Source organism: Bubalus kerabau, chromosome 14 (genome assembly GCF_029407905.1).
Source record: "Bubalus kerabau isolate K-KA32 ecotype Philippines breed swamp buffalo chromosome 14, PCC_UOA_SB_1v2, whole genome shotgun sequence".
NCBI classification, from domain to species: domain Eukaryota; kingdom Metazoa; phylum Chordata; class Mammalia; order Artiodactyla; family Bovidae; genus Bubalus; species Bubalus kerabau.
Window position 1 is genome coordinate 83954940 of NC_073637.1, and position 13011 is coordinate 83967950.

Here is a 13011-nt window from a genome sequence, read left to right on the forward strand (position 1 = left end):
CGCTCAGTCATGTCCGACTCTTTGTGACCCCATGAATCTCAGCACGCCAGGCCTCCCTGTCCATCATCAACTCCCGGAGTTCACTCCGACTCACGTCCATCAAGTCGGTGATGCCATCCAGCCATCTCATCCTCTGTCATCCCCTTCTCCTGCCTCCAATCCCTCCCAGCATCAGTCTTTTTTGTGTGTTAGCTTTTAACTTTTGAGATTTGAGAATTATTTATTTTCTAGATAACGATCTGTTGTTAGATACGTGTAGATATGTGGTTTGATAACAATACGTGTGTTAGTCGCTCTTCGTGTCCGACTCTTTGCGACCCCGTGGCCTGTAGCCCTCCAGGCTCCCTGACCCTGGGGTTTTCCAGGCAGGATTGCTGGAGGGGGCAGCCATTCCCTCCTCCAGGGGATGTTCCTGACTCATGGATCGAACCCAGGTCTCCTGCCTAGCAGGCAGATTCTTTACTGTCTGAGCCACCAGGGAAGCTGATAGTCCATTCTTAGATGGTTTCTTAATATTTTCTGCCAATTTGTAGCTTACTTTTTCATCTTTTTAACAAGGTCATTTGCAGAACAAAAGTTTTTAATTTTGGCGAGGTCCAGTTGATCAATTTTTCATTTTAGGATTAGTGCTCTTGGTGTCAAGTCTAAGAACTCTTTACCTGACCTTAAATCCCAAAGAGTTTCCTTTTTATTATTTTTTCAGAAAGTTTTATATTTCACATTTAAAGTTCATTCTTTGTAAAGGATTTGAAGTTTAGTTTAAGGTTCTAACACTACTTGCTAAAAAGGCTGCATTTCTGCCGCTGAATTACCTTGTGGCTTTGTCAAGTAGCGGGTGGGCAGATTTGCATGTGTCTAAATCTGGGTTCTTTATGGTTCTATTTATTTATGTGTCTAACCCTTTTCCAGTATCATACAGTCTTGATTTACTGTAGCTACATAATAAGTCTTGAGATTGAATAGACTGAGTTCTCTCATTTGATTATCCTTTTACAAAACTGTTTTTGCTACTATGCTTCCTTATATTCCATATAAATATTAGAGTAATATTTATGTAATATACTATATAATTTATACAATAATCTAATATAAATATTAGAATAATTTTTATTCTACAAAATATCTCATTGGGACTTTGATGGAAAGTGCATTAAATCAATTCTCAATGATTAAATACCAACTTGGGAAGAACTGAACTCTTTAATCTGTTGATTCGTTTAGTCCACAAACATGTCAAATCCTTTCACTTGTTTAGATATCCTTTGAGTTCCATCAGCATTTTGTAGTTTTCAGGATATAATTTCTGTACAGATTCTGTTCCTCTCACTTTTAGTATTTAATTTTATTTCGAGAAATTTTAGTTGTATTTTTAATGTTGGTGGTGTTCACATTTTTACTGCTAGTGTGTGCAGATCTATTTATGTTTTTGTATGCACGTATCCGATGACCTTGTTAGGTCTCTTCTGACAGCAGCCTGGAGTGAAACGGGAGGGTGCCTGGATGTTAGCGTGGGGTTGGAAGTCCAGCTCTTCTAGTGGTCTCTGTGGATAGCACATGCAGGGTGAGGTGGGGGTGTGTCCCTGTCTGTAAGGGACAGTTATCTCCTCCCTCCTTGATCTTTCCCCCATCACCCCGGCTGTGCGCTGGGATCAGAGTAAACGTAGGCCCCAGTTACAGTCAGGAAGGGTGGGGCCTTTCTGCCCCTTGACCTGGCTGGCACGGCTGGGACGGGGCCACAGTGGCTTTTTCTATGGTGTTTTCTAGACTAGAGCTGTTCTTGCCTAAAGCTTTTTGTCTTGGCGGGCTGCGCCTTTCCTGGTCCTTTGCCTAGAGAGAGCAGGCTTCATTGGATTGTTTTTGTCTGTATTTGTTTGTGTTTCTAGGTGGCTGGATTCCTTAGCTCTGTGTTGAGATACAGGAGGCGAAAGGAATCTCGGGAAACTCACCACTGTACCATTCTGTGGGTCCCACGGTCCCTTGCCCATCCACCATCTCCTTCTCAGAAACTTAGGCTTGACTTATAGTTCCCAGAAATGTGAGCTGCACTCGGCGGGGATTGTAGGAAGGAGCCGTGCGCTCTGTCTTCTGGGAGCTGGGCCGTCACAGGTCTTGAGCCTTGTTCCCTGTGATATCCGTGGGCTGCAGGTTGCATCTGACTCCCAGGGGTGCAATCTGAGCAGGAGACATCCAGACCCTTCTCTGAGAGTCTGGCCCTGCTCCCGCCTGTGCTGTGTCCGGGGCGGGATGACTCAGGCGGCCTGCGCATCTGTCTCTCTTTCCTCATCCCTCTAGCCCTGCACCGGGACTCTTCAGACTAGGCTGAGCAGCCAAGTAGCGGTTCCCTGGACAAATTTCTCTGAGGCACTTAATGACGCCATTTTTGTCATTGCTGTTTAGTCGCTCAGTCGTGTCCAACTCTTTTGCGACCCCATGGGCTGTAGCCTGCGAGGCTCCTCTGTCCATGGGATTCCCCAGACAAGAATACGGGGGTGAGTTGCTGTTTCCTTCTCCAGCGGATCTTCCTGACCCAGGGATCGAACTTGCATCTCCTGCATTGGCAGAAGGATTCTTTACCACTGAGCAACCAAGGGAGCCCAGGACTATTTTAGAGCCTAAATTTTCCCACAAAAAAACTCTGCATGTGGTTGCTTATAAGGCATGCTTAATAAAGTACTTGATTGTAGTTATTGTTTAATAACTATGTTTCTCCCCATTATTATGACTGCTAAAGTCCCTTTAAATAAGTGCCCCTAGCAGATAAGAAATCCTAAATTTCCAGGACTTTGAACTTTACGGGTCCCAAATCTTTTTCAGACCCACTGTTACAACATGTATGTAACACACAAAGTGCTTACACAATGTTTCGCTCATAGTGGACATTCGGAATATGTTAGTTGCTTTTCCTTCTCTTTTTACTTTAGAATGTTGGCCATTTGTTGAGTGGAAGTCTTCAGTAGAGAGAATAAATCGTCTACTGCTCAAAACATAAGCTCTTGTGTCAAGAAGGTTGTGTATAAATCTCAGGTCTGATACTTACCAATTGTGAGACTTGGGCAAGTTATTTAACATCATTCTGACTTGGTTTTCTCACCTGAAAAATGGGAACAGTAATAGCATTTACTGAGAACTAAATGAGGGAAGACTTCTGAAGATATCAGAAGCATATCTTTAGATACACAACTCAATGTTGTGTTTTTTTGTTGTTGTTCTTGTTTTTTACTATTCGACAGCAATGTCTTTAAGAAAGTTCCTTGGCGTCCAGGACTATGTCTTATTTAAGTTACTTAGAGCCTAGCATAGGCGCTTAAATGTTTCAATGAAGAAACGTAGTCCAGGCAGGCCTTGTTTTATTGTGCTTCTCCTTGTTGCCTTTGCAGGTATGTATTTAAAAATACATCCAAAAAATTTCAAAAAATTGAAAGTTTGTGGCAACCTTCTGTTGAGCAAGTCTGTTGGTGCCATTTTCCCAAAAGCGTTATTTTTAAATTAAGTTATGTGTGTTGTTTTTTAGACATAATGCTAGCTTCCCAGGGGGCACTAGTGGTAAAGAACCAGTCTGCCAGTGCAGGAGAGGTAAGAGTCGCAGGTTCGATCCCTGGGTTGGGAAGATCCCCTGGAGGAGGGCATGGCAACCCACTCTAGTATTCTTGCCTGGAGAATCCCATGGACAGAGGAGCCTGGTGGGCTACAGTTCATCAGATTGCAAAGAGCTGGACACAACTGAAGCAACTTAGCATGTATGCATACGAAGAGTAAACCTAAGTTTTTTATGTATTGGGAAATAAAAAAATTGTGTGACTTGCTTTGTTACAGTGGCCTGGAACTGAACCCACAGTATCTCTGAGGTATGCCTGTAATGAATTAAAGCCCAAAGCCTAAAGTGAAGTCGCTCAGTCATGTCCAACTCTTTGCGACCCCATGGACCGTAGCCTGCCAGGCTCTGCCATCCATGGGATTTCTCAGGCAAAAATACTGGAGTGGGTTGCCGTTTCCTTCTCCAGGGGTTCTTCCCGACCCAGGGATTGAACCCGGGTTTCCGGCTTTGCAGGCAGACTCTCTACCAGCTGAGCCCCCAGTACTGAACTAATTTACTAGAGATGAAAATCTTGGAAGCAGCATATACAATCATTTCTTACTAGTGGAGTTTCTTAGGTTCATAAAATTTAACTTTGGGAAAAAGGTTCATTTTCTGTGTTTTTTTGATTTAGCCTCAGCCCTTGCCACCATTGGGCCGCCTACAGAACTGATGACTTCTGAAGTCACTGCCAGGAGCTTTATGGTTAACTGGACTCATGCCCCCGGAAAAGTGGAAAAATACAGAATCGTGTATTACCCTACCAGGGGTGGCAAACCAGAGGAGGTAAGAAGGAGACAGAGTTTTCAAGCCATGTATTCTGAGGCTCTCAGGTTTTGTACAGTAGTCAAGATAAGGCAGAAGTGGATATATAAGCAGATTATTCTGTCACAAGCATTTACAGTTGTTGGACTGAATCCATTTCCATGTGTCCAGGTTTTCTTCTGTCTCAAGCTTATGGTATTTACATCTTCTCCTCTTATTTCCATCAAAGAACCTGCAGATCTGGTCATGTATCCATTTCTAACACAACTTACGCTGACTTAATTTTTTTGTAATTTAAGAAATGAAAGAGCCCTAAGGCAACGGGAACCAGTCGTTCATGATCTGGCTAGAGCCCCCTTTGCTGTTGATGTTTTGTTTCTACTTTGGGAGTGGTCTGAACTTTCTGCCTTAAGGAAGTCTGCGTGTTCCACATAATGTGGTCACGTAATCTTTCAAGGTTTGGGATTTTCTGGATGTTTGTGGAGATCAGTGCAAATGAAAAGCATCATGAAGCATCTGTGATGGGCCCTTCTCACGAGTTGCCATCACAAGACAGACCATCTATTGCCAGATGACTGAATGGTTCCCATTTCCTAATCTGTGATACACAAATTCACAGGAAATATGATAAGATGTGATGAAATCTCCCTATCTCTTTTTTTGACATTCTCACCTTTTGTTGTTCTAACCTCTGATTGGCCTCAGCGTGTTTCAGTTTTCTTCTGCATTATGGCAGGATTTATGACCTTTAAAGTGTTAGATTCTAGAGATTATGTCATCCAGACTAAGAAAAAAAAAACCCAAATCACAGTGCTTCCAATAGCTCTATCTTTTTCATGACTATAAACCTTTTATATGCTTCCCAAGACTCCATGGAAAAATATCATATGTCACCTGTTACTAAGTGGATGTGATTAGGATAGCAATTAGGTTAGGAATGACACAGTTTTCATTAGGTGTGACCCAGTGAGGGACTCTTGGACATTTTCCATGGAAGGTGAGTCCCATGATGTGAGAATTCAAGGAGAACTGACTGCCACGTGGAGAAGGACATGGTGTAGATAAGAACATGTTTAATGAAAAGTTTTTGCTGGAGGTACTTTTGTTTTTTGACTTTCAGTTTGCATATGAGAAATCCCATTTTCTCATTCCTCGCACTGTTCTTTAAACAGGTGGTGGTGGATGGGCGTGTATCCTCCACGGTGCTGAGAAACTTGATGTCTTTAACGGAATACCAGATAGCGGTCTTTGCCATATATGCTCACACGGCTAGTGAAGGCCTCCGGGGAACCGAAACCACACGTGTGTACTGAATTCTGCCCTCTTCTGATTGGCGTAGCATTGTTCAGGTGGCCTGGCTGTGCGCATACAGTACTGGGCCATGCTGTGCTCGTAGTCTGCAGGTGGCATATGTTGGGAGGGACATTATAAAACTCCGGTATGTTTAGGAGAGAGAAACCTTAGTGATGAAGGGTGCAAAATACATGTATTCATTTATAAACAAATATCTAGTGAAAGCCTATTATAAACTAAGCACTGGGCTTTGGTTTATCAGTAGAAGTAGAGAAGAAGCTCTGTAGCTCTCCTGCCCAGCAGAAGACTGGGGAAATATGTTACATCTGTTTTCATTAGGAATATCACTGTAATTAAAATTTATGAATACTAGTCAGTCATTTCTTACCTGGGACAGACCACGATCACAAACACATACACACATGCACACACATTCAGAGAATCCTGGGAAAAGATAATCTTGAGAAACTTGATCGCACACTCATTTAGTTATTTCAAACACTGAGTTCCTAGTACATGCCAGTCAGTATGCAGACCTGGTCTGCCTCTGGTAGAACAATAGCAACGTAAACAATTCCAGGAACAAGGGACCAGGCATTGTGACAACCATGTTCCACGCCCAGCACAGTATTGGATTTACTCCTGAAAACAATCAGTGAGACAAATGTTAACACTCCCACTTTTTTAAAATTTTTGTATTGGAGTTCAACCAGTTAACAATGATGTGATAGCTTCTGGTGGATAGCAAAGGGACTCACCGCACATACACATGTATCCTGGTTGGTGGTGGTTTTAGTCGCTAAGTTGTGCCCAACTCTTTGCAACCTCATCAACTGTAGCCCGCCGGCTCCTCTGTCCTTGGGATTTCCCAGGCTAGAACTGGAGTGGGTTGTCACTTCCTTCTCCAGGGGCTCTTCTCAACCCACACATGTATCCATCACCCCGTCAAACTTCCCTCCCATCCAGGCTGCCACAGAGCATTGTAATACTCTTGCTTTGCAGAAATATTTTTGCAGCCATTTCTTCCCTTGAGGAGGTTTTAGTCTAGCAAGGGAGAAAATGCAGACCAAGAACATGCAAACCAACTTGTGCAGTGAAGTGTGGCAGGCACGCCGGTGGGAGCGCGGCAGGGAACTGCACCTGTGAGAGAAGTCCCGGGTTTGACGTTGTGCTGGGAAATCTAGCAGGACCTGCAGTCTAGTTGTAAACAATGTTTCATGGTTATTACCGTCATCTTTTAAGCTGGGAGCTTGCAGTTTATCCTTAGTCCCTTTCTCCCTAATTCTCCACTATGGCCAGTCTTATTTCTTGATTCTTCTATTTGTCTCAAGCCCTGTTGTTCCCGACAATCATGTCTCCGCACTCTCTCTGATTGCGTGAGTGTTGATGAGTGTTTATTTATTCGTGTATCTGTCCAGCCACCTATTCTGTCCTCAGGAAGTGACCCGACAGCTAGTGTTGGTGGAGTGTTGGTGGCTGCTGCAGGTCAGACCCCGTGCTTGGTGATGGGCGTAAAACGGGGGTCAGCAGAGTCTCCCTGCTCTTGACTGGCTCCCAGAGAAATGTGACCATCACTCTAATAAGACATAAGAAACTAAAAAATGTCACTTCTGCTTTTAAACATTCATTGTCTTTACCTTGCCCCAAAGGGCTTATATGGCTATGTGAACAGATTCAAGGATAGTGTAGTGATAGTTTCAGGAGGACAGCAAAGGGGCTTGGCCATGCATACAACGTATCCATTCGCGTAGACCGCCCTCCTGTCCAGGCTCGGATAACACTGAGCGGCCTTCCCTGTGCTGTGCAGGAGGTCCTCATCGGTTATCCTTTTTAAATATAACTGTGTGTACATGTCCATCCCACACTCCCTGATTGCCCTTCCCCTGTCCTTCCCCACTGGTAACCATAAGTTTGTTCTCCAACTCTGTGAACCTGAGAGTCTATATATAAGGGATATCATATGATTAAAAAACCCATCACTTTTAGAGCCTGAGCTATAGAGACTTTGAAGTAAGAAAACACACTGATAAACGGCTGACCGTTAACAAATCTCCTCTTGCAGTTTCTTTACCTATAGCTTCCGATCTTGAACTGTACGACGTGACTGAGAACAGTCTGAGGGCGAGATGGAACCCTGTGCCTGGAGCATCCGGGTACCTGATCCTCTACGCTCCCCTCACGGAGGGCCTGGCTGGGGATGAAAAAGAGGTAACTGCCTGCTGCCTGCTAGAGTCCTAGAATCTTTGGCTTCCTTAGCATTGTTTCTTTTTTTTTAATATAAAAATGTAGTGTATACAATTTAGAAAAGTCACATTAGCCAAAGAAAATAATCACTTGTAAGCCCACCACCTAGAGGTAACCATTGTTAACGTTTAGTTAATAGTCTTTTTCAACGCATTTTTAACACAACCAATGGGAATGGTTTTGTAGTTTTCCATGTAATTTTCCTTTTGCTTGTTTCCATACCATTAAATTGTATTTTATATAGTCAAAGACTCTGATGCTGGGAGGGATTAGGGGCAGGAAGAAAAGGGGACGACAGAGGATGAGATGGCTGGATGGCATCACCGACTCAATGGACGTGAGTTTGAGTGAACTCTGGGAGATGGTGATGGACAGGGAGGCCTGGCATGCTGCGATTCATGGGGTCGCAAAGAGTCGGACACGACTGAGCGACTGAACTGAACTGAACTGAACTGAAACAACTTCTTACTATCCCATTGTTGGTTTGTACCAGTTCATGTTTAATTAATCTCCTGTTAATTAGGACATTTAGAAAATTTGCTGTATAAAAGAATTCCCTGGTGGTCCAGTGGTTAGACTTGTGCTTTTACTTCCAGTGTCCAGGTTCAAACCCTGGTTGGGAGATCCTACAAGCCAGCCCAAAAAAAAAAAAAGATAATTTGCTATATAAATATACTTTTGGGACTACTTTTAGCATATAACTTTACATGGTCATCTGATTATTTCCCTGGGATAAATTTCTAAAAGTGAAATTTCTTTTTGCAAAGGCTATGCAAATTATTAAGGCTTATAAATTGTATATAATTTGTATTGCTCTATGCAGTTCACAAGTGATTGTGATAGCTTTATGTGCACTGACTTTGAAAAATTTGTTTTACTAATTTGAGAGATATTATAGAGAAATATCGGTTTCCCAGGTGACTCAGTGATAAAGAATCCGCCTGCCAGTGCAGGAGATGAGGGTTCATTCCCTGGATGGGGAAGATCCCTTAGAGAAGGACATGGCAACCCACCCCGGTGTTCTTGCCTGAAGAATCCCGTGGACGGAGGAGCCTGGCAGGCTACAGTCCATGGGGCAGCAACAGAGTTGGGCATGACTTAGCGACTAAACAATAGAGAAATATATCTCACGGATGTAGTTTTTTTGCATTTCTTCCATTTTTAATGATGACTCTTTGACCTTTGAATGATAGCTTTTAGTCCTCATTTTTAACTTATAGGGAACAGTTACTACAGTGGAGCTATACAAGGAAGAGAGAGGAGACGGCCGTGACTGCTGGAGTGCTGACGAGGCAGGTGGCGTGCGTCTGCCAGCGAGTGCAGAGCTCAGTTCTCTAACGTCCTCTGAAACCTGCCTCTGGTGACAGACTCCTTTAGGGCCAGGAACATGGTGATTCTAGCATCTAGAACAGAATATGGGTGACGTGTATTCTTTCATTTCTGAGTCTTAGACAGTTTTTGCCCACTTAGATTTAATGTTGATCTGAATTTTTTTGGTGGAGGGGAAACTCAAAAACGGTGCTAAAAAGACACACAACTTCACCAGGAAAGAAAAAAATTAAAAAGAGGACTTACCAGTGCACATTCAACACACTGCTGTTACGTGCCGTACTTAGTGGCTCAGTCGTGTCCGACTCGTGGCGACCTCGTGACTGTACCCGCCAGGCTCCTCCATCCGTGGGGATTTAGCCGAGCTTCTCTTTTCGGTTGTGTTGGGTCTTCACGGCTGCGGGGGCCGCTCTCCGGTGGCGCTGCGCGGGCTCCTGTTGTGGAGGTTCCTGTCGTGGAGCAGGGCTCTCGGCATTCAGCCTGCCGTCGTTTGCGGCGCACCGGCTCCCGAGCCCACGGTCGGTCGTCGTGGCGCGCGGGGTCCCGAGCTCGGTTCAGTCGTTGCGGCGCACAAGCTTAGTCGCCTTGTGGCACGTGGTGTCCTCCTGGATCGGGGCTCTAACTTTCCCTCTGAAGCACCAGAGAGGCCCTCGCCAGTTTTAAGTCTGATAATGCTACTATACGTGAGCGTGTGGGGACGCAGAATCACTCGTGTAAACTGGTGTGTCAATTGGTACAGCTGCCTTGGAGACTAATCTTAAATATTTCATCAAGCTAGATATACACACTCTTTAAGGTATATACTATAGAGTAACATCCTTCAAGACTTCTCAACGCAGGCACTTGGTCAGAACAAAATATTGCAAGCAACTGCCATGTTCATTGACAGAATGGAAAAAACTGCATATTTTTAGAAAAGAATCTCATAAGGGAATTAAATAATGTCAACTCTGTCCCTGTGTTTCAATATGGATAAATCTTGAAACCAAATATTGCCAGAGAAAAAAATTCCAAAAATGTCACATTGAATGGTCCATTTATGCACATCATTAAACATACAGAAACATCTATTTTTTTTAATATTACACATCTATGTAGAAGTAAAGAAAAACGTATCAGGGAGATGCACTTCAACATTAGGGCAGAGGTGGTGAGCAGAAAGAATGAGAAAGAGTTTGTTTTATGTGACTGTAGTTCCTGTTAAAATAAGATCTGAAGCCAATATGACAAAATGTTGATATTTATTACATTTGAGTGATGGATGCATCAGGGTTTATTATGTTATTTTCTCCACCTTTATATTATATACACTGACATATTTTTTAATTAAAGTTTTTAATTTGACCCTACCACTGGCAACTGTGTGAGCGGGGACAGTCTGTGGAGTTATTTTTCTTCTTTCCAAAGCGGAAATAAAACAATCCTTGTCACACAGCTGTCACACAACTGAGCATGTTGCTTATTTGATGACCCCCAGGGTTAGACATCTGTGGAGTCGAACAGAGTCGGACACGGCTGAAGCGACGCAGCAGCAGCAGGGTTAGAAATATCTTCCCCCAAATCAGAAAGCGAATTGCTGATTTGGGCATCCAGTGGGTTGATCTCTGTGGACTCCTGGGAGGGGCTTGCAGTCCAGGTGGACAGGCCCTCTGAATGGGGGCCTCAGTACTGGTCCAGTTTAATGGGACTTGAAGCAAAAATTGGGCCTCCAGTCAGGACTGGCGAAAATGCAGCCAGCGGTGAAGGATGCCCACTTGGCGTCCAGCTCCCAACAGACCGGCCTGGACCTTACCCTCTTCCTAGAGGATGTTTCTGACTCATCTCTACCCACGCTCATCTGGGGACCAAATATTTGACACTGTTATTCTGGCTGCAGCTGCCACTTGTCCAGATGTAAAGAGTTATCCGAAAAGAGCACACACAGTACATTCAGTTTTATATGGCTTCACAGCATCTGTTTCTAATACAAAATAACACGAGGCCATGAAAAAAAGGATGACTTGAAACCTGTTTGATGAAGGGGTTGTGAGGAGATGAAGTCTTAGTCCATGAGGTCGCACCTGTATTCAGTTGTACTCTGATCAGTGTGAAAAAGGCATGTTGGCAAACGATCTGATAATGTATGTTCTTTACAGGTGAAAATTGGAGAGACCCACACAGACATTGAGCTGAGCGAGTTGTTGCCCAATACGGAATACACAGTCACGGTGTACGCTATGTTTGGAGAAGAAGCCAGTGACCCCGTTACGGGACAGGAATCGACACGTGAGTGGCCCTGCCGTCCGGGTGAAATGCTGCAATAAGACCCAGAACCAGCGTGGGGGCCCTGAGCTGGACATGCGGGGCTAGGCCGACGGCTCCGGGAGCCAACTGTCTGTAACAACCTGTCTAGTCACCTAGGGGAAGGAAGGGGCATTCCTTCCTGTTTTGTCATTACTCAGTCACACGGATTCTAGGATTCAACTTTGGCCTCCTCCAGACCAGTGGTCCCCGACCTTTTTGGCACCAGGGATCAGTTTCATGGAAGACAGTTTTTCCGTGGATCAGGAAAAGGGGGTGGTTTCAGGGCGGCTGAAGTGTATTACACTTACTGTGTGCTTTATTTCGGATATTACCGCATTGTGATAGCAGCGGGAGAGGCGCACAGCTCCCTGGCGCCCGCCACTGGCGGGCGGGGTTCTGACCAGCCGAGCCCGCAGGCCGATGACCGATGAGGTCTCCGTGCGGCCGCCCCACCGGGCTCACCTGTCCTTGCAGGTGGACTGGATGCCGCCTCAGCCCCACGTCAGGCCCGCAGGCGTTCGGTTCCCGGAAGGAGAGAAGCTGGACTCTCGAGCGCACGGTCCACGGGAGGGTCTGAGCTCCGCCTGGAGTCGACTGGGCTGCTGGCCTGGCAGAGGCGGGTCGCAGGCAGCTGCAGAGATGGGGACGCGCTCTCAGTGAGCACACCCCAGAGCTGGAGCAGAATGTGGGGGGAAATGTGGGCTTTGGGATCAGAGCTTTCAACATGCGAATCCCAGCGAAAGTCACATTGTGGGTGGGTGACAGTGGGCAAGTGATGGAGCATTTCTGAGCCTGTAAGAGGAGGAACAGTAATCTCACGGCATGTGGTTGATAGAAGATTAAATACAGTAATACAGCTGAAAGTAATTAGCGCATAGTTACTCAATAGTTCTTTCTCCCATATTAAAATTAATATTTTTTCTAAAAATTTTTGATGTCCTTTGTATCTCAGACTATTATCATTATAATCAGTTTTTTTAATTGAGTAAAAATTGTATATAAAAGTGTGAAAGTATTAGTCACTCAGTCATGTGTGACTCTTTGCAATGCCATGGACTGTAGCCCGCCCCGCTCCCCTGTCCATGGGATTCTCTAGGCAAGAATACTGGAGTGGGTTGCCATTTCCTTCTCCGGGGGAATCTTCCCAACCTAGGGATTGAACCTGGGTCTCCTACATTGCAGGTGTATTCTTTACCATCTGAGCCCCCAGGGAAGCCCCAAAAGTTATATTGGCAAGCCTGATTTGGGTAATATAGTAATAATATTTTTTAGGAATTGAAAATATTTATCTACTTGAAAATATGATAGAGAAAATGCTGCCCTGACAAGCTCACAATGCTTTGTCGCCTACCATTAAAAATAGGGGTCTCTTCGTGGTGTCTTGAAGAAGACAGGGCAGGGAGATGGGGTGTCTCACATCACTCTGAAGCTGGGAGGAAGTGAATAGCATGGAGTCTGCAAGTGCTTTGGTCTTGAAGATTCTACTTGAGAAGCATACAAAGAGATGTAATGATAAGGGAGTT

General features: G+C 44.6%; 1 protein-coding gene across 5 annotated transcripts in view; it reads left to right on the plus strand.

Moving 5' to 3' along the window:
* Positions 1-13011, plus strand: part of COL14A1 (collagen type XIV alpha 1 chain) — a 230700-nt gene that overhangs the window by 65645 nt on the left and 152044 nt on the right. For all 5 annotated transcript variants that reach the window (XR_008702439.1, XR_008702440.1, XM_055546785.1 and 2 more), the window contains exons 10-13: positions 4209-4360; positions 5512-5641; positions 7695-7840; positions 11341-11470. Coding sequence is in view for 3 of the 5 variants with exons in the window: in XM_055546785.1 (XP_055402760.1) it covers positions 4209-4360; positions 5512-5641; positions 7695-7840; positions 11341-11470 (558 nt within the window). In the remaining 2 variants the exon portion in view is untranslated. The remainder of the gene's footprint in view (positions 1-4208; positions 4361-5511; positions 5642-7694; positions 7841-11340; positions 11471-13011) is intronic.